Here is a 26,598-nt window from a genome sequence, read left to right on the forward strand (position 1 = left end):
AATTTTTGCTATGGTCTCTTTTGCTTTTTTTACATTTATTTCTGCTCTAATTTTTAAGATTTCTTTCGTTCTACTAACCCTGGGGTTCATAATTTCTTCCTTTTCAAGTTGCTTTAGGTGTAGGGTTAGGTTATTTATTTGGCTTTTTTCTCGTTTCTTGAGGTATGCCTGTATTGCTATGAACCTTCCCCTTAGCACTGCTTTTACAGTGTCTCATAGGTTTTGGGTTGTTGTGTTTTCATTTTCATTCGTTTTTATGCATATTTTGATTTCTTCTGTGATTTGTTGGTTGTTCAGCAGCATGTTGTTCAGCATTCATATGTTGGGATTTTTAATAGTTTTCCCCCTATAATTGACATCTAATCGTACTGCATTGTGGTCAGAAAAGATGCTTGGAATGATTTCAATTTTTTTGAATTTACCAAGGCTAGATTTATGGCTAGATTTATGGTATGTGATCTATCTTGGAGAAGGTTCCATGTGTGCTTGAGAAAAAGGTGAAATTCATTGTTTTGGGGTGCAATGTCCCATATATATCAATTAGGTCTAACTGGTCTATTGTATCATTTAAAGTTTGTGTTTCCTTGTTAATTTTTTGTTTAGTTGATCTGTCCATATGTGTGAGTGGAGTATTAAAATCTCCTACTATTATTGTGTTATTGTTAATTTCCCCTTTCATACTTATTAGCATTTGTCTTACATATTGTGGTGTTCCTATGTTAGGTGCATATATATTTATGATTGTTATATCTTCTTCTTGGATTGATCATTTGATCATTAGGTAGTGTCCATCTTTATCTCTTTTCACAGTCTTTGTTTTAAAGTCTATTTTATCTGTTATGAGTATTGCTACTCCTGCTTTCTTTTGGTCTCTTTTTGCATGAAATATCTTTTTTCAGCCCTTCACTTTCAGTCTGTATGTGTCACTTGTTTTGAGGTGGGTGTCTCGTAGACAACATATATAGGGGTCTTGTTTTTGTATCCATTCAGCCAGTCTGTCTTTTGGTTGGGGCATTCAACCCATTTACATTTAAGGTAATTATTGATAAGTATGATCCTGTTGCCATTTTGTTTATTGTTTTGGGTTCAAGTTTATACATCTTTTCTGTGTTTCCTGTCTAGAGAAGATCCTTTAGCATTTGTTGAAGAGCTGGTTTGGTGGTGCTGAATTCTCTCAGCTTTTGCTTGTCTGTAAAGCTTTTGATTTCTTCTTTGTATTTGAATGAGATCCTTGCTGGGTACAGTAATCTGGGTTGTACGTTATTTTCTTTCATCACTTTAAGTATATCCTGCCATTCCCTTCTGGGTTGAAGAGTTCCTATTGAAAGATCAGCTGTTATCCTTATGGGAATCCCCTTGTGTGTTATTTGTTGTTTTTCCCTTGCTGCTTTTAATATTTGTTGTTTGTGTTTGATCTTTGTTAATTTGATTAATATGTGTCTTGGGGTGTTTCACCTTGGGTTTATCCTGTTTGGGACTCTCTGAGTTTCTTGAACTTGGGTCATTATTTCCTTCCCCATTTGGGGGAAGTTTTCAACTAGTATCTCCTCAAGTATTTTCTCATGGTCTTTGTTTTTGTCCTCTTCTGGGACTCCTATGATTCGAATGTTGGGGTGTTTTACATTGTCCCAGAATTCTCTGAGGTTGTCCTCATTTCTTTTAATTCTTTTTTTCTTTTTCCTCTCTGTGTTATTTATTTCTACCAGTCTATCTTCTACCTCACTTATCCTATCTTCTGCCTCCATTATTCTACTGTTGGTTCCCTGCAGAGTGTTTTTGATCTCATTTATTGCATTATTCATTATATATTGAGTGTTTTTTATTTCTTTTAGGTCTTTGTTAAACCTTTCTTGCATCTTCTTGATCCTTGTCTCCAGGCTCTTCATCTGTAACTCCAATTTGCTTTCAAGATTTTGGATCATTTTCACTATCATTATTTTGAATTCTTTATCTGGTAGATTCCCTATCTCTTCCTCTTTTTTTTTTTTTTTTTTGGCATTTATCCTTTTCCTTTACCTGCTGGGTATTTCTCTGCCTTTTCATCTTGTTTATATTGCCATGTTTGGGGTGGCCTTTCTGTGGTCTGGCAGTCTGTGGTTCCTCTTTATTGTGGAGGTTCCTCACTGTGGGTGGGGTTGGACGGGTGGCTTGTCAAAGTTTTCTCCTTAGGGAAGCTTGTATCGGTGTTCTGGTGAGTGGAGCTGGATTTCTTCTCTCTGGAGTGCAATGAAGTGTCCAGTAATAAGTTTTGAGATGTCAGTGGGTTTGGTGTGACTTTGGTCAGCCTGTATATTGAGGCTCAGGGTTATGTTCCTGTGTTGCTGGAGAATTTGCATGGTATGTCTTGCTCTGGAACTTGTTGGCTCTTGGGTGGTGCTTGATTTCAGTATAGATATGGAGGCGTTTGATGAGCTCCTATCTATCGTTTAATGTTCCCTGGAGTCAGAAGTTCTCTGGTGTTCTCAGGATTTGGACTAAAGCCTCCTGCCTCTGGTTTTCAGTCTTATTCTTACAGTAACCTCAAGACTTCTCCATCTATACGGCACCGATGATACAACATCTTGGTTAAAGATGAAAAGTTTCTCCGCAGTGAGGGACACCCGGAGAGGTACACAGAGTTACATAGAAGAGAAGAAGGAAGAGGGAGTTAGAGGTGACCAGGAGGAACAGAGGGGGTATCAAAAGGGAGAGAGCAAGCTAGCCAGTAATCGCTTCCCTATGTGCTCGCCACAGTCTGGACCCCTCAGAGATGTTCACGGGGTTACACAGAGAGGAGAAGATGGAGGAAGGAGACAGAGGTGGCCGGGAGGATAAAAGGGGGAATCAGAAGGGGAGAGACAGGTCCAGCCAGTAATCAGTTCCCTAAGTGTTCTCCACAGCCCGGAACACACAAAGAGATTCACCGAGTTGGGCAGAGAGGAAAAGGGGGTGGGGGTAGATAGAGGCGACCTGGTGAAGAAAAAGGAGAGTCAAAAGGGGTAGAGAGCAATCAGGCTAGTGATCCTGCTCCTGAGTGAAAATGGGTACTGAAGGTTGGGTTCTTAAAGGTACAAAGTTGATAACAAATACCAAAAAGCAAAGATTAAAAATCTTGAGTAGAGGTTAAATTCCCAAAAATACAATATTTAAAAAAAAAAAAGAAAGAAAGAAAATCAAATCAACAAACAAAAAAACAAACAAAAACAAGCAAAAAGCAAAAAAAATAAAGTCACAGAAATTATAAAATATGTATATATGAAGTTTGTTTTAAAAATAGGGCCTTTTTTTTTGCAAGGTAATAGTAGGTTATAAAAGTGAAAATTAAAGGAGTAATGGGGACTTAAAAAATAAAAAAAACTAAAAGTAAAAAATTTAAAAAGTTTTTTTAAATTTTTTTTTTTAATTTAAAAAATTATAGTAGTAAAAATATATCTGAGACTTTCTCTGGAGCTGTTGCAGACAGTGTGGGGTCAGTTCATCTTCAGATAGTTCCTTGGTCCGGCTTGTACTTCTCAAGGTCTATAGGCCCCTTCCTATGTAGTTGGTGCTAATTCCAGGGTTTTAATCTGTTGCACCTGTCACTTCCAAAGCGGTTCCCTCTGTTTATTTTAGCTTCTGTCTGCTGGTCTCTTCTGTGTCTAATTTCCGCCCTGTCACAAGGGGTGCGGTGGTGGTCACTATTTTTTTGTTTTAGGCTCGCTTGGTCAGTCGTGCTTTGGAGAGGGAGGAACACTGGGAACAACTGTCACTGGCGAGTGCTCACACGGGGGTTGCCCCCGCTCATGGCGTGTGTGCTCTCCCCGTCTACACTGCTCAGACTCTAGGTTGCTCTGCCAGGAACTGTCTGATGCAGGCCCTGGTTTACATGCACTTCCCAGGTCTAAGCTGCTCAGGTTCAGGGTCTCGGGTACTCCACAAAGGCGCAGACTTGGTTGGGCCTGCGTTTTGCGCCCGGCCCAGGCCCAAGCAGCTCAGGTGACCAGGTGCTTGTCATGCGTATTTGCCCCCAGTTGGAGGCTGCGGCTTACCCCCTCCCCCGTTCCAGCCGCTAGGTTTTCTGGGTGTACAATGGGCGCGCCTTCTTAGGTGTGCTGTGTGTCTATTCTGGGGAGCTGGTCTCTGGCTGCAACCCTCTGGTGGATGTCGATTGTCCAGAATCCCAAGAAGTGTTGGTTAGCAGAGAAGTCTGCTTGCAGTTTGGTATCGGGTGCCTCTCTGGGGCCGATTGCCCCCTTCCGGCTCTTGCTGTCCTCCCCTGCCTGTCTCGAGCGGGGGATGGGCTGGTCTGCTGCTGGCAAACTCTGCTCAGTCCTTTGTTCTGTGAGTGGGCCTGGCGGTGTCTTAGGTTAGGGCTTTTCATGTGATCGCAGGATAGCTATCCCACAGTCTGGGTTGCTATCTCAAGCTAGAGCCCTCAGATTGCCCTCAGGGCATTCAGGCCTGGTCCTTACCCTAAGCAATGCAGCCCGCTCCTCCCTGTCCCCCCCGCCCCCCGCCCCCCGCCCCCCGCACCTTGCTAGTGGGGGATGTGAGCGTCTGGGCTGCTGCTCCACTGGGAGTTGCTGTTAGGCAGGTAATCTGTGGGGTTTAATTATTTATTTATTTTTCCTTCTGGTTATTTTGCCCTCTGAGATTCCAAGGCTTGCCACAGACCCGCCAGAGTGTGTTTCCTGGTGTTTGGAAACTTCTCTCTTTTTTAAGACTCCCTTCCCAGGATGGATCTCTGTCCCTACCTCTTTTGTCTCTCTTTTTATCTTTTGTATTTTGTCCTACCTCCTTTTGAAGACAATGGGCTGCCTTTCTGGGTGCCTAATGTCCTCTGCCAGCAATCAGAAGTTGTTCTGTGGAATTTGCTCGGCGTTCAAATGTTCTTTCGATGAATTTGTGGGGGAGAAAGTGGTCTCCCTGTCCTATTCCTCCACCATCTTAGGACCGCCGCCTCCTTTCCCAATTTTGAACCAGTCTGTTGTTCCTTGTCTGGTTCTAACTATATTTTCTTGACCTGCATACAGGAGGTCAAGTAAGGAGGCAGGTAAGGTAGTCTGGTATTCCCATATCTTTAAGAATTTTCCACAGTTGTGATCCACACAGTCAAAGGCTTTAGCATAGTGGTTATAAATGGTGGTATGGAAATTACCTGATTATTAAGTTGCTACATATGACAAGCAGGAATGGATTTTGGGCTAGAAAGCCCTTTGACAGTTGCTTTGGTTGACTCACCTCTTTAAAATCCCTCTTTTGTCTTGCATTTCCTTGGCATTTTGTGTAATTTGTGTTCTGATTATTTCCTGCCTGAGAGGTGTGTCCTTCCTGAGGGCAGGGGCAGGCCCTGGAGTGCTTGTAAATGAGTGCTATGAACCTGGCGGTTAGCCTCATGGGGTAACACTATGTTCTAGTCATGAGTTGAAATTCAAAAGGGAAAGAAACTGCTTTAAAGCATTGTCAACTAAAAAAATGCACACATTAGAAGTGTGCATTATGTTTTATTCATTGGACTTTTGGAGGACTTTTGGAGCCCAGGGGGTAGCCTCTCAGCTCTTTCTGAGGGAATGATCTGAAGAAATAAGAGAGGAGCCAGGGTATGGAGGAGTTTTTGCAAAAATAAAAAATAAAAAAAGCAGGTAGTCGGAACATCTAAAGATGAAAAACCTGACAAGTCAATTTAGTGCTTTTCTGTGTATGGGAAGATACACGAATCTGGGCTCATTTAAATCATTCCTTTATTATATATTAGTTTGCCTGTTTTTTTTTTTCCCCCCATTCTGAATTCCCTCGTGGTGTACAGTCTGGGGTGGCCTGCAGTGACTGATGGCTGCAACATCCTTTGTTGACTGATATGGCAGATGACATTCTTTATCCACAGCATGGACCAAAAAACGGCATGGACAGCATCAGACTGTGAATCTATAATGCCACAGGTGTTAAGAGTTCATGCAGTTGGACATGTGGCATGTTCATCACCGTGATGTAATTTTCAGGTATAAGTGGGTAACAGAGGTACTTTGTATGGTTTGTTCAGGTAAGCTTTTACGGGAGGTAAGGGAATATTGTAGGCTTGCTGAAGGGGCTGACCGTTTTGCCTGCTGAATACAGTGCGTGGCTGGCCATCTGCCTGGCCTTGGTCTTCCTGCTGGGTGTCTGGTGCAGTGTCAACATTGCTCCTTATATTTTAGGTGAGATGAGTGAGAGCCGAGCAAAGAGAGTCCGTATCAAGGAGGTGGACGGCTGGACCCTGAGGATGCTGATCGACTACGTTTACACAGCAGAGATTCAGGTGACAGAAGAGAATGTACAGGTAAGGGCGACAGCTCGTACCATGTGGTTCTCTACACGTGCCAGTTTTCTAATGCAAAAGAGCATACCTGTGCACAGATACTTTGTATTGTGAAATGGAGTGTTTCCTGCCATATCAGTAAACAAAGTGCCACAGCTCTCTGAGATTCTGGCTCTCCACTGTGGATTTCTAAGCAATGCTGGCAAGCAGCAGCCCTGAATTCCTGAGCCATGCTGACAAGCGTCCGCACTCCCTGCAAAAGGAACTTAAGGATGTCACAGCTATCAGCAATTACAGCCCTCCTGTGTGAGCCAGAAGGCCCCAAGGGAATTCAAGAGAGGAAAAGATCTCTGTAAATATGCTGTATGCTGACCCCAGTTAGCCGAGATGCATATGAAAGGCATGACTTCAATAATCCCAGATGCTTGCACCTTCCCTACATAGAAGAATGCTAAATTCCTTAACTTGATATCTGATTTTTCTTACTTACCAATAATCTTTGATGTTCAGACTGCCTGCCCACTTTGTGGCAAACTTATAGGTAGCCTGACTGTCTCCCTCCTGCCTCCTAGGAGCAGTCTCTCAGGGCTACTGAGACGCTGCCTCCTGTACTCCAAGTCCTAAATATTCCCACCAAATAAAATAACTCTGCTTTGAGGTTGGGACTGTATTTTTTAGTCAACAGTACCAAAGTAACAGAATTTGTTGTTATAACTATATTTTTAAGAGACATTTAGAATGATTATAGCTTTTTAATAATATTTCTGATTTCATTATCTTTCTTAAAGTTCTAAGACACAAAGTCTTTAGTTCTCTGAATGATGCTTGTTCTTTTATGAAAACATGACATATTCATTTATAAGTACTGGTCAGTGCTGCCCACTTTTTCCATTGTTTCCTGGAAGGTTAAGTCTGTAAAGGGTGTTTCTGATGCCCAAGAGCCTTTACTTCTTTGACTGTTTCAGCATCCTCTGTTAGTGATTCTAGAGTTCAGCTAAAATTTGACATTGCATCTCTCTTACTTTCTATAAAGAGTGAATGTTTTATATGTATGGTGCACATGTTTAATACAGGTGTGTGTGGAGTAGAAAGTAAAAGTCCCTGTTTAAAACTATACTTCTCTTTGTACTTACCCATCCCACACTCTGTTCCCTAAAGGGTAGACTCTGTTTGCTATTAATCTTTAAGACTGTTTTCTCTGCAGTTACACACACACACATACACAAGTTTCTTGACAAAAGTATATTTTTATTATACCTGCTCTTCTGTAACTTGCTTTTTCACTGAGCAAAGTGTCTTGAAATTCTTTGTATGTCAATACATATGGGTCCACCTCATTTCTTCTGTGGGCTCTCCCATGTGTTAGTTAGTATATGTGATTTTTCACCTTTACAAAAAATGTTGCAGTGAATGAGCATTTTTATATTTGCATTAAATTTCATGGGATAGATTCTTCAACATATACTTGCTGGATCAAAAGGTACATGCATATTTTAATTTCTGATAGACGTGCCAGACTGCCATCTAAAAGTTTGTATTTATTTATACTCCTTCCAATAGATTAGTTGTGTTTTGAGGATAGCAAAAAGAACTAGGGCTAACTTCTTAAGAAATAATCTGTATAAATTCTACTTGCACAAATAGGAAATCTTCTGTTCCTTGTAATTATGGCATATGAAATATGCCACAGAATATTTGAGTTGGGAGACTGAAATCTTTGCACTTTAACTTGTTAGGACATGCTGTTATTAAATTTTATATATTGGCAGTGGTGAGGCCTCCTGGTGATCCTTGCTAGATAGTCTCAATAAATCTCTGCTTGGAAGTCTCATTCATAAGGTAAAGCATTTGAAAAGCCTTGGTTGATCCTGAAGTCATATATAAAGGTGTGAATCAGATGCTCTGTGAACATTTTTTTAAACATGGAGGAAATGTTTGGTACATGTTATCTCATTCTGATCTTTTCTGTACCAGTAATGCTATTTGCTGGATTCTGGGGCATTATTTCAACAAGAACCCTGATCTTGGGTTTCTTTTGTCCCTTCTTTTTATTAGTTTTAGTGCAGAGTCTCATTGTGTCCCGTATCTGGCCTTCAGTAAATGAGCTACTGACTGGTTTCTTTGATTCACATAATGTGTCACCTGGGTAAAATTACAAAAAGGGTTTAGGCCTAGAAGACTGGACTGTGTGAATTCAGCCCTGAATGCTGTTTGTAGTAATTCTTGCAGTAAAGACATTGGCCTGTGAGGAACTGGGAATACCTTTCATGTTTCTTTTAATAGCTGTCATGTTCCAGTCCTGAAATGTTAGTCATCACACCTCTCAGAAAACCTCTTGTCCTGCTAATTTCCCTTTGTATGTATTGCTGACTCTTACAGGAATACATTCAAAGAGTTGTATTTGGTTGTATTGTTTTGTTGTTTTTTGGAAGAGGTATGTAGGGGTATCTTGGTATATGAAGCCTTATTTTATGCTCCATTGAAGAATACTTATTTTGGAAAAGTCAGTTTGGAAATAAAATTGGTTACAATAAGCTACCTTTTCCATAACAAGTATTTTTTAAAATAAAGTACAAAGTAAGGGCTTAACTCTTAAGATATGCTAAACTGCTGTTTCCTCTATTTTGTGTATGTTTGTCTGTCTGCACTTTGGAGATCTTTCTTCTAAATGCTTTTCACCTTAAGGAAAGAAACAATTCTGGGGAGGTATATGGTGTTCTTATTAATGTGAAGCTGAAGTTTTCAATAGTCCTAACTAGAAGTCCTGCTCTGAGTATATCTGCCTTGAACGTGCTGGCAATGGGGATAAAACTTTCTGTAATTCAACGGTTTATTGTTGTGGATAGATTTTCTCATGAGACCTAGAATCATATCTTTTGTCAGGTAGGTAGGTAAACTTCCTTTTGTACATTTCTCTTTAATAATAAAGTATAGTCTTAGGATAGCAGGTATCTTAGTATTCTACTTTGGGATTGCATGTTTTATATAGAATCATACATAGTGCCATAGAATGCTGAACAACTGACTCTTCACAGCTGTCTTTATAGAGTCTGCTGGTGACAGAGCAGGACCATAAGCCTGATTTCCCTGATTCCTAGTTAAGGGTCACTTTTGTGATACCATACAGTCTCCTTATTATGCAAATTTAAAATATAGAAAAAAACTGTTTGAAGTGAAGGTTATGTTAACTTTGAGTTGGAATAAGGGAATTAAGTAGTTTGAAAAGTTAATTCTAAAGGAGGAATAAATGTCACTTTATTATATAAGTATTAATAATAGGGTTTTACATTTTGACTGTTTAAGGTTTCCTGATTTCTTTTTTTGGTATTGCTGTTGGTTTTTGTTTAGGTTTTCAAATTTTGATTTTGACTTTGAGTAGTTGCTTTTAATTGCTTTAATAATTTGAGTCAAGTGAATTTTTTTAAGAGAAATAAAAGGAGAATATTTTACCATGACCACACTTTAAATTGAACTTTTATTTGCTGTTGTTGCTGTTGAATAATTTAAATTACTTGTGTCTAGTGTATCCAATCAAATTTTATGAACTTTATAAATCTGGGAACAGGGAAAATAAAGCCAAAGGCTACTATAAAAGTAGTCTTTTAAACTTTTTTGGGGTCATGGAATCTTTGAGAAGCTGATGAAAAACTGTGAACTTTTTCCCAAGTAAAGGGCACTAAAGCATATATGCACAGAGTTTTGCATACATGTTCAGAGAATTCTTGTACTTTGTCTCCCCTTACCTCCCCCACTGAAAATACTTGACTCTGTGTACATGTGTGTGTGTGTGTGTGTGTGTGTATGAAGGGTTTTTACATGGGTTTATTTTCAGTTGTATGCTAGGCATTTTACATATGCCTTTGTTGATATTCATCAGCATAGTAAATAGATATTACTCCATTTTTCAAATGAGGAAGCTCAGGAGGGTTAAGTAATTAGTTCAGCATCACACAATAACTATTAAGTTGTCGTTAACTACTAGTGTTACTTAAAAAGTTTGTGAATTTAAAAATAAAAGCACATTTATAACTCAAAAAAATTTTTTGGTATCCCCAAATTATTGAAGGTTTTGTATTCTTCATTTGATGTGTTGATTAACATGTTGAAGAATCCTAAAGAATACTGAATTTTTAAAAACATTCACTTCATTGCTAAATTTTTGGTTTTGTTACATGCATTTTTACTTCTCAGCTTTTGGGTATTTGTTTTGACTTGGTAAAGGTAGATAAGAGTTTTTCATTTGAAAAACTAAGTGTGAAAAACTAAGGTAAGACTCTTAATAGACAGTGCCAATGTAAGTAATGATTTTGTTCCCAAATTAATATTATGAGTGTTTGTCTGCAGGTTCTGTCTACATTAGAACTTTTATCATACCAGAATTTAAGAAGCATCTGATATAATTTTGAATGGACTGGTTTTAAACAGTTCATGAAACTTGTGTGTTGCATAAACTGAAATTATTTGAGATAGAAAAGCTCATCCCTTTTCAAAAGGAACAGAATTAAAGCAAGAGTTTTTCAAGAGAAACTCACTGGAATGTTTAACACAACCTCAGTACAATAGAGGGAGAAGGCAATGGCGACCCACTCCAGTACTATCCCCTGGAAAATCCCATGGACAGAGGAGCCTGGTAGGCTGCAGTCCATGGGGTTGCTAAGAGTCGGACATGACTGAGCAACTTCACTTTCACTTTTCCTTTCATGCATTGGAGAAGGAAATGGCAACTCACTCCAGTGTTCTTGCCTAGAGAGTCCCAGGGACGGGGGATCCTGGTGGGCTGCCGTCTATGGGGTCGCACAGAGCTGGACACGACTGAAGTGACTTAGCAGCAGCAGCAGCAGTACAATAGAAAACTGAACATGGTGTGTCCATTTTCTTGGTTGTGTAGACTAGCATGTCTGTTTGAGATCAGAAGTGTCAGCAGTGTGTCATTGTCGAGCCTTTTACTTGAGGGCGCCTGAAAGGAGGGTATTTCAGGAAGGGCTTCCACGGTAGGATGCCTGTTGATACAATTGGGCACTTAATCAAAAAAAGGCTGTTGAAGTGGAGAAATTATTAAAGAGCACTTGTTTACCCTAAATATTTAATCCCAAACATGTTACTGTACAAATTATGCCAGTATTTTGTTGTAAAACTAAGTACAGCCAGCTGCTTGGAGAGACACATGCTTGTTCTTAAAGTACAGCAAGAACTGGGAAACTTGAGGGCTTCCCTGGTGGTCCACTGGTTAACAATCTGCCTGCCAGTGCAGGGGACACAGGTTCCATCCCGGGCCCGAGAAGATTCCACATACCATGAGGCAACTAAGCCCATGTGCTGCAACTACCAACCCTGCAGTCCAGAGCCTGTGAGCTGCAACTACTGAGCCCACCTGCTGCAGCTACCAAAGCCCTCTCGCCCTCGAGCTTATGCCCTGCAACAGGACGTTGTTGTTGTTCAGTCGCTCAGTCGTGTCCGACTCTTTGCAACCCCATGGAGTGCAGCAGGCAAGACTTCACTGTCCTTCACCATCTCCCAGAGCCTGCTCAAACTCACGTCCTTTGAGTTGGCGATGCCATCCAACCATCTAGCCTTCTGTCGTCCCCTTCTCCTCCTGCCTTCAATCTTGCCCAGCATCAGGGTCTTTTCTAATGAGTTGGCTCTTCATATCAGGTGGCCAGAGTTTTGGTGCTTCAGCATCAGTCCTTCCAGTGAGTATTCAGGACTGATCTCCTTTAGGATTGTCTGGTTTGATCTTGAAGTCCAAGGGACTCTCAAGAGTCTTCTCCAACACCACAGTTTAGAAGCATCAGTTCTTCAGTGCTCAGCTTTCTTTATGGTCCAACTTTCACATCCATACTTGACCACTGGAAAAACCATAGCCTTGACTAGACGGACCTTTGTTGGCAAAGTAATGTTTCTACAACAGGGTAAGCCATGGCAATGATAAGCCAGTGCACTGCCCTCCGCTTGCTGCAACTAGAGAAAACCTGTTTACAGCAACGAAGACCTAGCATGGCCAAAAATAAATAAATAAAATTAAAATTAGAAAAAGAACTGAGACACTTGAAAAGAAATTTCAGTGCAAAGTCTTCCTCAGACTATAGACTTTCTCTGACATTCTTCACACGTCTAATTTGATTAAAAAAATTTTTGTAGTAACATATTGATCAAATCATTCTAAAGCAATCAAGCTCGGTTTCACATAAAAGCACTCTTTTTACACTCACATTTCATTGGATTACATATAGGTATTTAAATTATTTCAGTAGCAAGTGCATATGCCCCAGACAGATCTAACACACGTGTGTTGATGAATTGCGTGTCAGCTGAGAGGAGAGGTCGAAGCGTACAGGCCTGTTCACGTTCACAGAGCGCGGGAAGAGGTGGTCAGTCAGGCCACTGGCTAAGTGGGAGTTGTTGAAAGGATACTCTTTCTGTATTTCTGCATTGGATAGATCAACACTGGGATGAGATGCCCGTTGATGAAAATTTATTTTAAAATGAACACTGAAGAAATCCTATCAGTTAAACAGATGTTGATGGAATATCTGCTGAATACTCTGGCGTGTACTTATGGTCCTGATGCTACAAGAAATGAACAAGGAACAGAAAGCATAATGAATAGAGTATAGACTTTAAGCTGGATTCAAATCTTGGGTTTACTATTTAAACACTGTGTGACCTTGTTCAAAGTCCTTAACTTCTCTGAGCCTGTCTACAAAGTGGGGATGATTCTGTTCTTTCTTATGTAAGAGCTTGTGGAACATCGTGATTAGATAACTGGTTTATATAGAGGTGAGACATGCTGGGACTTCATTAAAAGTCCAGTTTGGATTGAGGTTTGAGCCAGGAATGAATGGAGCTAGGAATAAGGGTGCTAATCCGGGGTGGAACAGGGGCAAGTACTAGATAAATATTTCTTAGGTTGAGAGTAGTATGCATTCCAAATTAAAATGTTCAAGGTTGAGTGATAAATTCTCAAGTATGAATGAGGTGCCACAGGATCCCTTGCAGTGGGGTCTTGTGGTGGTGGTAATGCCTGCTGTTAGACTGATGATGGTGCCTTTGATCCAGAAAGAGCTGCTCTGAGTGAACAGTGATTCAAGCCTACAGCTTCTAGGTTCTAGCTTGTCTGGAAAGAGGCTTAGTAAGGGCTAGGCATTTATTATGACCAGAGCTAAGTAAGGTTGGTATTGTCATATCCGTATTCCCATTAGGGAACAGACTGTAAACCTTGAATCTGGGACTATGCTCAGTCCTGTGGGGCTTTAGGGCCACACATGGCTTAGTAAGCCTGAGGGTGTGTTGGGGAGCCTTCTACATTTAGAACAGCAAGTTTAATGACAGACTATAATCACTGATTAGGTCACTAATAAATTTTGCAGTCTTCATCAGGATTAGTTTAGGATTGAAGTTGAAGATCTAAGCCTTTTATGGTCTGCAACTAGACCAGGCTAGTTCACATAAGGATTAATAACCGTTTTACTGCTGTTCATGCGTGACTTGCTCTTTCCCTTTCATTCTTCTAAGCTATTGAGCTTGCTTGTATTTTCCACTGCTGGTATTGATTCTGATAAATTTCAGTTTTCAATAATAGTTCATTAAAATTTTATGGAACATCTTTTTTATGCCAGATAATGTTCCAGGAATTGACAATGCAATACCAAGCAAGACAGACAAGGCTCCTGTCCTGAGAACCTTAAACAGCCTGTTGCTTTACAGCTAATTGGGTGTTTCTAGTGACTATAAACTGCAAGGAGATCCAACCAGTCCATCCTAAAGGAGATCAGTCCTGGGTGTTCATTGGAAGGACTGATGCTGAAGCTGAAACTCCAATACTTTGGCCACCTGATGCGAAGAGTTGACTCATTGGAAAAGACCCTGATGCTGGGAGGGATTGGGGGCAGGAGGAGAAGGGGACGACAGAGGATGAGATGGTTGGATGGCATCACCGACTCGATGGACATGAGTTTGAGGAAACTCCGGGAGTTGGTGATGGACAGGGAGGCCTGGGGTGCTGCAATTCATGGGGTCGCAAAGAGTCGGACACGACTGAGCGACTGAACTGAATTGAGTGAGTATAGATGTGTGTAGTGTCCAATGTACATCACTTCTAGGATCTAGGTCCCTGCTGATAGCGTTAGTAATCAGAGGGTTGTTGTAGTTAATGTGGAATCACAGAGAAGGGGTGGAGGCGGTAAGGGGGGTTACTTCTAATGGGTAAGAGAGGACTGTAATGAATTGTCATCCCACTATCAAACATACATTTCTAGTAAGGAATATTGATTGAGCGCCATCAAGTCTAATGTATCTCCACCCTGTGTGGTATCCAGAAAAATTCTCATCAGATAACGTATTTCTGAACATTTGATATTCTAGTAGTTGTCTTTCCTATCCTCAAACTCTTGAGGATGTGGCCAATTTGGTATACCAGCCATAGTTCTTACTGAGGCCAAAATTCCAACCAGAAGGCAGAGGACTAGTATTTTTGAACTCTTACCTGTCTCCAAATGGAAATTAACTAACGTTTCTACAATTAATAACATTATAAAAATTGTTGGAAAAATTTTTTATTCTTCAGTTCAGCCACTCAGTTGTGTCTGACTGTTTCCAACCGCATGGATTACAGCATGCCAGGCCTCCATGTCCATCACCAGCTCCCAGAGTTTACTCAAATTCATTTCCATTGAGTCGATGATGCCATCCAACCATCTCATCCTCTGTCATCCTTTCTCCTCCTTTCTTCAGTCTTGCCCAGCATCAGGCTCTTTTCAAAAGAGTCAGCTGTTCGCATCAGGTGGCCAAAGTATTGGAGTTTCAGCTTCAACATCAGTCCTTCCAATGAATATTCAGGACTGATTTTCTTTAGAATGCACTAGTTGGATCTCCTTGCAGTCCAAGGGACTCTCAAGAGTCTTCTCCAATACCATAGTTCAAAAGCATCAATTCTTCTCTGCTCAGCTTTCTTTATAGTCCAACTCTCCCATCCATACATGACCACTGGAAAAACCATAGCTTTGACTATATAGACCTTTGTTGTCAAAGTAATGTCCCTACTTTTTAATATGCTGTCTAGGTTGGTCATAGCTTTTCTTCCAAGGAGTAAGCATCTGTTAATTTCATGGCTGCAGTCACCATCTGCAGTGATTTTGGAGCCCCCCAAAATAAGTCTGTCACTGTTTCCCCATCTATTTGCCATGAAGTGATGGGACTAGATGCCATGATCTTAGTTTTCTGAATGCTGAGTTTTAAGCCAGCATTTTCACTCTCCTCTTTCACTTTCATCAAGAGGCTCTTTAGTTCCTTCACTTTCTGCCTTAAGGGTGGTATCATCTGCATATCTGAGTTTATTGATATTTCTCCCAACAATCTTGATTCCAGCTTGTGCTTCATCCAGCCCAACGTTTCTCATGATGCATATAAGTTAAATAAGAAGGGTGACAGTACACAGCCTTGATGTACTCCTTTCCTGATTTGGAACCAGTGTGTTGTTCCATGTCCAGTTCTAACTGTTGCTTCTTGACCTGCATACAGGTTTCTCAAGAGGCAGGTCAGGTGGTCTGGTATTCCCATCTCTATAAGAATGTTCCACAGCTTCTTGTGATCCACACAGTCAAAGGCTTTGGTATAGTCAATAAAGCAGATGTTTTTCTGGAACTCTCTTGCTTTTTTGATGATCCAGTGGGTGTTGGCAATTTGATCTCTGGTTCCTCTGCCTTTTCTAAAACCAGCTTGAACATCTGGAAGTTCACTTACTGTTGAAGCCTGGCTTGGAGAATTTTGAGCATTACTTTACTAGCATGTGAAATGAGTGCAATTGTGTGGTAGTTTGAGCATTCTTTGGCATTGGCTATCTTTGGGATTGGAATGAAAACTGACCTTTTCCAGTCCCGTGGCCACTGCTGCGTTTTCCAAATTTGCTGGCATATTGAATGCAGCACTTTCATGGCATTATCTTTTAGGATTTGAAATAGCTCAACTGGAATGCCATCACCTCCACTAGCTTTGTTCATAGTGATGCTTGCTAAGGCCCATTTGACTTCACATTCCAGGATATCTGCCTTTAGGTTGGTGATCACACCATCATGATTATCTGGGTCCTGAAGATCTTTTTTGTACAGTTCTTCTGTGTATTCTTGCCTCCTCTTAATATCTTCTGCTTCTATTCGATGCATACCATTTCTGTGCTTTATTGAGCCCATCTTTGCATGAAATATTCCCTTGGTATCTCTAATTTTCTTGAAGCGGTCTCTAGTCTTTCCCATTCTATTGTTTTCCTCTATTTCTTTGCACTGATTGCTGAGGAAGGCTTTCTTATCTCTCCTTGATACTCTTTGGAACTCTGCATTCAAATGGCTATATCATTCCTTTTCTCCTTTTTTTTCCACTGTCTTCTTTTCACAGCTATTTGTAAGGCCTCTCGGACAGCCATTTTGCTTTTTTGCATTTCTTTGTCTTGCGGGCAGTCTTGATCCCTGCCTCCTGTACAGTGTCACAAATCTCCATTCATAGTTCTTCAGGTACTCTGTGTATCAGATCTAATCCCTTGAATCTATTTCTCACTTCTACTGTATAATCGTAAGGGATTTGATTTAGGTCATACCTGAATGGTCTAGCGGTTTTCTCCACTTTCTTCAATTTAAGTCTGAATTTGGCAATAAAGAGTTCATGTTCTGTGCCACAGTCAGCTCCTGGTCTTGTTTTTGCTGACTGTGTAGAATTTCTCCATCTTGATTTAGGTCATACCTGAATGGTCTAGTGGTTTCCCCCACTTTCTTCAATTCAAGTCTGAATTTGGCAATAAAGAAGTTCATGGTCTGTGCCACAGTCAGCTCCTGGTTTTGTTTTTACTGACTGTGTAGAATTTCTCCATCGTTGGCTGCAGAGAATATAATCAATCTGATTTTGCTGTTGACCATCTGATGATGTCCATATGTAGAGTCTTCTCTTGTGTTGTTGGAAGAGGATGTTTGCTATGACCAGGGTGTTCTGTTGGCAAAACTCCTTTAGCCTTTGCCTGTATTGCAAGGCCAAATTTGCCTGTTACTCCAGGTATTTCTTGACTCCCTACTTTTGCATTCCAGTCCCCTATAATTAAAAGGACATCTTTTTTGGGTGTTAGTTCTAGAAAGTCTTCTAGGTATTCATAGAACCATTCAACTTCAGCTTCTTCAACATTACTGGTCGGGGCATAGACTTGGATTACCGTGATATTGAATAGTTTGCCTTGGAAATGAACAGAGATCTTTCTGTCGTTTTTGAGATTGCATCCAAGTACTGCATTTCGGACTCTTGTTGACTATGATGGCTACTCCATTTCTTCTAAGGGATTTTTGTCCAAAGTAGTAGATATAATGGTCATCTGAGTTAAAATCACCCATTCCAGTCCATTTTAGTTCGCTGATTCCTAAAATGTCGATGTTCACTCTTACCATCTCCTGTTTGACCACTTCCAGTTTGCCTTGATTCATGGACCTAACATTCCAGGTTCCTATGCAATATTGCTCTTTACAGCATCGGGCCTTGCTTTTATCACCAGTCCCATCCACAACTGGGTATTGTTTTTGCTTTGGCTCCGTCTCTTCATTCTTTCTGGAGTTATTTCTCCACTGATCTCCAGTAGCATATTGGGCACCTACTGACCTGGGGAGTTCATTTTTCAGTGTCCCATCTTTTTGCCTTTTCATACTGTTCATGTGCCTTATGTCAAAATAATCTGAAAAATAATTTCCTCTGAGAGAGACTGTAACTATACTCATAATCATGGTGTAAGCTTGGTTACAGTCATGTTTGAGATCTGCCCTTTGGTTATTTTGATTGAATGATCATTTTCCATTCTCAGCCACACATGTAGAAGTTGCCTGAATACCAAAGGAGTTCAGTAAAGAAAGGCTCATCTCCTAGGTTAAAGAACATCTACTGAATAGTTTCCCAGATGTTGACAGTGGCATCTTAGCATGAAATTATTTAAATGAGTATATAATACTGCTTGTTTAAATTAATATTGAACAACTGAGAAGATAATAAGGAACCTGTAAATTGACTCTCTGCTGGAAACTTTATGGGTCAGTGGACTCTTGATCATTGTCCTATTAGAATTCAAAGCTGAAATCTTGAACTTACTATCAACTTCAGTAATGGCTTTGAGTAAGACGTTAAGTTTTCTGTCTGATGTACAGCTATTAAATGAGGCTAATAATGATTCACTACCTCATAGGAATGCTGTAAAATATCACAGCTAAGACTTCTAAAAATACTAAGAGGCTCTATGATGTTAGTCAGGCTTCCTAGGTGTCTCAGTGGTAAAGAATCTGCTTGTTAATGCAGGAGACGTAGTTTGGAAAGGTCTTGTGCTGAAGTAAATGGGAACCCACTTCAGTGTTCTTGCCTGGGAAATCCCGTGGACAGAGGAGCCTGTACATACTTGAGGTCTCAAAAGAGTCAGATAAGAATTAGTGACTAAACGGCAACAATGGATCTTAGCCAGAAAATGCAACAGCAGTAAAAGGACTCGAGTCCTTGAGGAAGAACTCATTTGAGATTGTTTGGGATCACTGTATAAAAAGTGCTCATGTAATCTTTTCCTTACTCTTTATATTTTCACTCTTCATAATCAGCATATATTATTTGTGATCCCCCCCAAATAAAGGTTCATAATTTGCTGTTGATTCTCTCCACCCAACAAGTCTTGTATATTTGGATTAGTGTGGTGGTAGCACTCTGGGGTGGTACTGTTTTCTATCTTTGATTTATAACAGCCTTTTCCATTGGTTTGACTGTGGTGGCTGGAGATACTTCTCCTAGCAGAATCTACAGAACACTTGCTGTTTTTCCATTCAAGTTCTGTTTCTCTTAGGAAATAGAGAGTAAGTGCCTTGTGTCTAAAAGGATTTTTGGTAGATGATATGCTTGGAAAACACAGTTAACACTTAAAAAATAGTAAAAATGCCTTGAATCAAACCTTTAGGGTTAGTGGTTGTTTATGGTATAGCAATGGAAATCTTATGGGAGTGAATTTATCTGACATTCTAATACCTAGAAATCTGTTAACTTAGTATTTTATCACTCTACTGGAATAGTGGTAATTTTTGTTTATTATTATTATCTAGAGGCAAAACATGGTGAATTTCTTTTACATTAAAAATTACTGTAAAACTTTACTTATAGTTGAGTTTTGATCTTATGTATTAGTTGCTCAGTCGTGTCTGACTCTTTCCATCCCCATGGACTGTAGCCCACCAGGCTCCTCCATCCATGGGATGTTTCAGGCAAGAATATGGAGTGGGTTGCCATTACCTTCTCCAGGGGATCTTCCCAACCCAGGGGTCAAACCCAGGTCTCCTGCATTGCAGGCAGACTCTTTACCATCTGAGCCACCAGGGAAGCTTGAGTTTGATCTTAGTTGTATTTTATTGTGTTTTTAGTTAGAACTTGGTAAGCCTCATAATTTTAATCAAAATATTTGACCAGTGAGAACATCCAGTTTTTAGCCTTCCCAGTTAAATTATGTTTTACTCTATATAAGTTAAGATATAGAACAGATAAAGAACTTATTCAAAATTTAATACGGAAAAAGTCACTGGGGTCAGCTAGCTTGAGAAAATCTAGAAGCTTTATTATAAGAACATCCTATAGAACTAGATGGACATCACACTTGAAGTGGTTTGTTAAGTTTTTGTTTGGAGAAAAGCTAGTTACTCCAGAAGCATTAGTAATTACGTTATTTATTATAGCTTCATATCATTGAAATATATAATCTTTGAAGGTGTCAAGACAGTTGAATTGTTTTGCAGTTCATGTTTTAAGAAGCTTCATGTGGTATATGCAAGGTATATAACTTGATAAATAAAAAATAAGCCTACCCTGATTAAGATTTAGCATCTTATAAACAATATTGAATAATTTGAGCAGGGATGAGAAAAATTAGAAATAAGTCAAAATCCTTATCATGTGGGTTTTTTCCCCTTGATCTTTGCCTTTTGTTTAGGTATGGAGCCTGCGTGGGAGATAACATGTTTGCATCAGGCATGTGGCAAGTCTGTCTCACCAAACCAGTTTAGGTGGTTAGTCTAGAGTTCTTAATTTATCTGTGATTCTGACATATTTGGTTTGAGATAAGCCAAAGGTTTTATAAACCCTAGCATTATTTACATAAAATTTTTTACCTTTTGAACCTTGATGATTAATCCCTTGTCAGGTTAGTAAAATCAATGTGCTCTTCTAGTTTGAGTGTACTTGTGCCTTCCCCTAGGATGTATAAGTTGCAATTATTTTACTTTGTGTCACTAACATGTATTTGTAAGCTGCTGTTTTAAATTAACTTTATAATGACTAGTGTAGAAATTTGGTCATATAAATGTGTTTGATTTTTGGGGAGGGGTTACATTCTTATTTTGGATTCTATCAGATAGGATTATTATTTTTCATTAAAAAATGTGTTTCAAAATTTATAAAAACCTTCTATTGACCTTTGGTTAATCTCAGCGTTTGCTTAAAGCAGTCATTTTCCACCACTTAGTGGGCTGTAGCTTACATTCCATGGATTTTAACTTTTCAGTTTGCTAAGTTTTAACAACTGCATATACCACACCCAGATCAAGATATTGAGCATTTATAACTTCAAACCTCTTCCCTGTAAATCCCTCACCCCGAATCTAGGGTGATATGATTGCTATTACAACTGATTAGTTTTGCCTATTGAACTTCATATAAATAGAGTCACACAGAATGTACTCTTTTGAGGGTGACATTTTTGGCACAACGTAACATTTGTGACAGTCATTTATGTTATCACACGTTCCAGTAGTGTGTTTCTGTTTATAAATATGCTGAGTATTCGGTTGTGTGTATTTATTGCAGTTTTACATGTATACAGGTAAGGACTTCCCTGGTGGCTCAGATGATAAAGAATCCACTTGCAATGCAGGAGACCTGGGTTCCATCCCTCAGTCAGGAAGATCCCCTGCAGAAGAGAATGGCTACCCAGTCTAGTGTTCTTGCCTGGAGAATTCCATGGACTGAGGAGCCTGGTGGGCTACAGTCCATGGGGTTCCAAAGAGCTGGACACGACTGTGCAACTAACACTTTCACTTTCACCATGTTGATCTGTTTAAAGTTTTTTGGCTGTTATGAAGAAAATTTAAAGCACTCTGATAAGGAACATAAACAATAACGCTACAATTTAAGTGCTATTTGGGGTCAGGTAGAAGCTATGATTCAGATGGACTATGTTATGTAATTGCCTATTAAATATGTTTCTATTTTTTTCTTTGGTTTGCTTCGCATGTGCTTTCTTATCATGTACTTTTTCCCTTTTCCTTCTCCAGCTGTAATTTAATTTTATCTTAGAATCTCTTCTTATGTCTAGGCTTTGAGAAACAAAGTTGAGATATGATGTATGAATATTGATTGCAGACAGAGTTGAGAGGAGAGAGTATAGAATAATTTCTGATGAAAAATAACATGTACCTGAAAAGAGTTATTTATTTAAGGAATAAGAGTGTATTATATGGGAGAGAGTTTTGATTTAGCATAATATTTAGCAAAAAAACCACCAAATCTTTAAAAATAATTAGTAATCTCTTCAGCATTGAAATAAATTTGGTAATTTGTGGATCTTCTGAATAATGCAAAACAATTTAGAAAGATGATGGAAAAGTAATAGGCATAGACAAAAGGAGCGAGAAGGAGAGGAAGAGGAGGGTGTAGTACATAAGCGAGTCATGCTGTGCCATCACACGACCTGTTGTTTTTCTTTTAAGACAGGGATCTTGCTTAGTTTATTACACATGTGAAGTTGTTCCCCATTAACTATTTTGTGGAACCTGGTGAACAGTGATGGTTGGATAAAATACTTTCCCATTTTAATAGACATTACAGATTTTGGAACAAAGAAGAAATATTTGTTGGTGGAAAAATAATGAACCCTTGGTAAAGGACTACTCAAATGGATCATATTGAGATTTTCATTTTTCACTTAATAATTTTCCGATTTTCAAGCACATTTGAATGAAAGTTTAACCCAATCCTCTATTTATAATGCTTTGGATGATTATTTGTGTGTAGGCCAGATGACTGACACACAAAAGAGACAATGAATATAAACTGTTTTGACAGTTATATTTGGCAGTTAATTTGGTGATCATCATTCATAGTTGTAAATATATGCAGCACCTTTGCAAAGTCAGAGTTGTCCTTAGTCCCCAATGTTAAGAGATGGTCTGTTCTTTGAGTTAACTGATAATCTTGGCCTTTTAAACTTGTTTCTGTTTTAATTAAAAAAAATATGTTTGAGGCCCACTGGTGGCACTTGTCAATTCCTGTTTTCTTGTTTAGATAGTGACTTGAGGCCTCAACCTCACGGCCATGATTTAACCAGCTTAAGTTCTGGTTTTGAAGGTAATTATTTGTGAAATGCTGAGGTTGTTGAAAGGAAGACTCTTGGAGGATCTGATGGAGATACGGAAGAGAATTTTGACTTATAGGAGTAAAACGTATGTTCAGTTTTTTGAGAGATCAGCAGTCATGTTTTTTTATTTGTGTTGATTTTAGAGAGGAGAGACTAAAGGAGAGGAGATTAAAGTGGATTAATTCTGAGTAATTATAGGAAAACTGGAATGAAATATTCATTTTGGAAGAGGGAATTACCTGCTTTCTGTGTTCCAGTTACTTTGCTAAATGCTGAAATGCTGCCTTTATTTAGTTTTTGTAACATGCTGGAAAGAGGGTTGTTTTTTTCTTTTTTTACACATCAAATAATTGCAGCTTTGAGTGGTTTGACTTTCTAGGGTGACACAGTGAGTATGTTGCTCATACAGCCTTCAAGGCCAGAGTTCTCTGACTCTGGAGCTTGTGAGTAGTTTACATTCTCCATTCTTTTCATATAATTCCATTCTGACCCTGAAGCTGTACAGGAACTCAGTAACAGATTGTGGATTAATATTTATGGCTCTCCTAAGTGCTGTCATACCTGTGAACTTTAGACTCTGAGATCCAGAGACCACTGTGAAGGGCAGAAGAACTTAAGTGATGGAAACTCCACATGTCCCTACTAAATGTAAGCACTCCCTTTTAGAATCCGGGTTCTAGGGTGGCTGATCACTTCCCAATCCCCAGAACTTAGACTAGTGATTGGTATTAATTAAAACAATTGTCAGATGAATAATGAAGGAACGCCTATAAGATAGACTGGCGTGATATCACACAGGCGTGGCCCTGTGTGATAAATAGAGGCTGAGACAAGCAAGAAGTCCTGGCAGGACAGGAGGAAGTTACCTGGGAACAACCACTCTGTTATCTTCTGGGCACAATTTTAGTTTCTTGGAGAAGTGGTCAGTGCATAGTAATGTAGGGTCCACTGGGAAAGGAGCCCTAGGTAGAGGCATCTAGGGGCACATGAACTAGAACTGGGTCACTGGAGAGCGGAACATCACTGTCCAGGGCCACATCAGTGTGGGCTGAAATAAATGTCCAGTGGATCGAGCTGCTTAATTAGAGCTAAGACGTTCTCTCTGCTTAGAGAGAAGATTAAATTCAGATCCAAAGCTGCCAATTATGCAACTGATGGATGCAAGGGTGGGAAGGCAAGCTGGCTTTGAAAGGCCCTCTTTATTTATTCCACTGCGTGTCAGGAAAAACGAATCAAGTGGGAATGTTCAGTGTTTTGTTTGTTCAGCATTGTCTTATGTTCCTTGAGTTCAAAGCAAATGTAACTGATGTCCATTAAACTCTTTCTAATGTGACTGTAGGTTAAAGCTGTATATTAATTTACTTTTATAATATGATTGTATCTTATTGCAGATATTTTAGAAATATTAGTGTGTTTAACCATTATTAGTCTTCATTATCATTGATTATAATATTTCATTATGTGAGTGTAGCCTAATTTAGTAAATTGCCATACTGTTAAACCTTTAGTTTTTTTCCCCATACTCTAATAAGGAATGCTAAAGTAGAATTCATGGATGTAGAGCCTATTTCATTTTTTGAACTGTTTTCTCAAAGTAGAATCCCAGAACATACTTTCAGGGCCAGAGACTTTAAACTTTGATTTTTTGGGGAACTCTTGATGACTATTGCCTATTTCCTTTCTAAGAGAACTGATTAGTTTACAGTGACAGCAGAAATGAGCTAGGGGCCAAGACTTACTATACCTTGACTTGAATGTCTGATGTTAATCATTTTTAATCAATAGTCATAAAATACTTTCATTTTAATCTATATTTATTTGATGACTAGTGAGGTATCAGATATATTTCTTATTTTTGTATATTGTGTTGCTCTTTTCCAAATTGTCCCTGATTATATCTTTTACTTTTAGAATATTTGATGTGAAAAGAAAGCAATTTTATGTTTATTGTGAATGATCTGGCATAGAATGTCATCTTGTGAGGGAGAAGAAATTGTGGCATTTCATTGTGATGGGATTGAATGTTCAAAGAATAGAAGCCTTGAGTCAGTGCTAATATGCTACTCTGGTCATGTGTCAGGCAGTGTTAAAGGTTGACCAATTTTTAAAATTTTTTCAACAACTCTGCAGGCAGATTGTCTTCATTGTAAATTTGAGCCAGCAGCTATGAAAAGGGTGGTATAAGAGGGACGTTCATTCTGTTTGGAAGCTGTATTGCTCCCATATTTTTTCTTTTTGTGCTCCCTTTGCCTTTCCCCCTCATTTATTTTATCACTGGAAATGACATCAATTACAAATATGTTCTGCGTAAGAGTCAGCCGCTTGTAAAACTTTTACTTCTGGAAGAAGTTTTTCCTGGAAGGTGATATGTTATTAACTCTAAATATGAATTAATAATAAGATGGTTTTTCTTTTGACCCTACTGACATCCCAAGGGATGAAGCTTGGGTATGGGATGTGTTGGAAGGTGAGGTAGGTGCATTTAGGGAGTAAAATGAAACACTTAGCAGGAAAGACAGATCGGGGTGGGAAGTCACAGCTGGGTGCACAGACTGGAGATCTGGCTGCCTGTGGCCCAGCATTAGGGCTCTGAGACACAGCGGTGCCTATGGGGGGGAGCCCTGGCGGCTCGGTGGCAGAGGACCCACCTGCCCACGTAGGAGACGCAGGAGACGTGTGTCCAGTCGCGGGGTGTGGAAGAATCCCTGGAGAAGGACATGGCAACCCACTCCAGTATTCTTGCCTAGAGAATCTCGTGGACAAAGGAGCCTGGCGGGTTACCGTCCATGGGGTCACAAAGAGCTGGACGCGACTGAGTGACTGAACACACGCACAGCACAGTGCAAGTGAGGTGGCAGGATGCCAGAGACAAACATTTCCTGTTTCAAAACTCTGTCCCCAGCCAGGCCTACATCCCACAAAGAGGAAGGAAACTTTCTTCTTCCTTCTTCACACCTACTGCCCCCTGAGGTCATAGCCATCAAGAAGTAGTACTGTGTTCATTGCTATTGTGGTTTGTAACGATTTTTAATACTGTTTCTATGAGTAAATGGCAAGGTGTGTCACATAGCCAATTACAAAAATAAGATTGTGGCATATGACTTACTTGTAACTTGGGGACTAAAGGGAGATTTTAATTTTTATTTATTTCAAAGATTTTATTATTAATTTTTTGGCTGTGCTGAGTCTTCATTTCTGCACACAGACTTTCTGTTATTGCAGCCAGTGGGGTTTACTTTGTTGCAGTGCACAGACTTCTCACTGTGGTGGCTTCTCTCATTGCAGAGCATGGGCTCAAGGGCTCTAGGGTGCTTGGGCTTCAGTGGTTGTACCTCCTGGACTCTAGAGCACAGAATCAGTAGTTGTGGTGCTGCATGTGGAATCTCCCCAGACCAGCGATGGAACCCATGTCTCCAGCATTGGCAGGCAGACTCTTAACCACTGGAAAGAAAGTGAAAGTGAAGTTGCTCAGTTGTGTCCAACTCTTTGCGACCCCATGGACTGTAGCCAACCAGGCTCTTCAGTCCATGGATTTTTCCAGGCAAGAGTACTGGAGTGGGTTGCCATTTCCTTCTTCAGGGGATCTTCCTGACCCAGTGATCGAACCTGGGTCTACCGCATTGGAGGCAGACAGACGCTTTACCATCTGAGCCACCAGGGGAATTACCTTGACCACTACCTTAACTCTGGACAACCAGGGAAATCCCAGATTTAAGAAGAGGTATGCTAATGAAAGTTATAGGTTGTATTTCATAATGAGGCTTTTTTAGTCTAACAACATACAGCCTCTTTAACTTTGGGGATAATTTCTGCCCTCTGCTCACACCCTTTGGATAGCTATTTTCCTTATTTTCACATTATTCCTGGCATACAAGGCCCTGGCACTTTAAACAAACAGGTTCTTCTGATATGGTTACAAGATGACTGCAAAATTAATAAAAATTTGCTTTTTGGC

At 39.8% G+C, this 26,598-nt stretch overlaps 1 protein-coding gene across 1 annotated transcript in view; it reads left to right on the forward strand.

The window, feature by feature from the left end:
* Window positions 1-26,598, forward strand: part of KLHL2 (kelch like family member 2) — a 157,995-nt gene that overhangs the window by 47,271 nt on the left and 84,126 nt on the right. The window contains exon 4 of the mRNA XM_043483833.1: window positions 6,153-6,274. Within this exon, the coding sequence (XP_043339768.1) occupies window positions 6,153-6,274 (122 nt within the window). The remainder of the gene's footprint in view (window positions 1-6,152; window positions 6,275-26,598) is intronic.

This window comes from Cervus canadensis, chromosome 1, assembly GCF_019320065.1.
Source record: "Cervus canadensis isolate Bull #8, Minnesota chromosome 1, ASM1932006v1, whole genome shotgun sequence".
Lineage (NCBI taxonomy): Eukaryota > Metazoa > Chordata > Mammalia > Artiodactyla > Cervidae > Cervus > Cervus canadensis.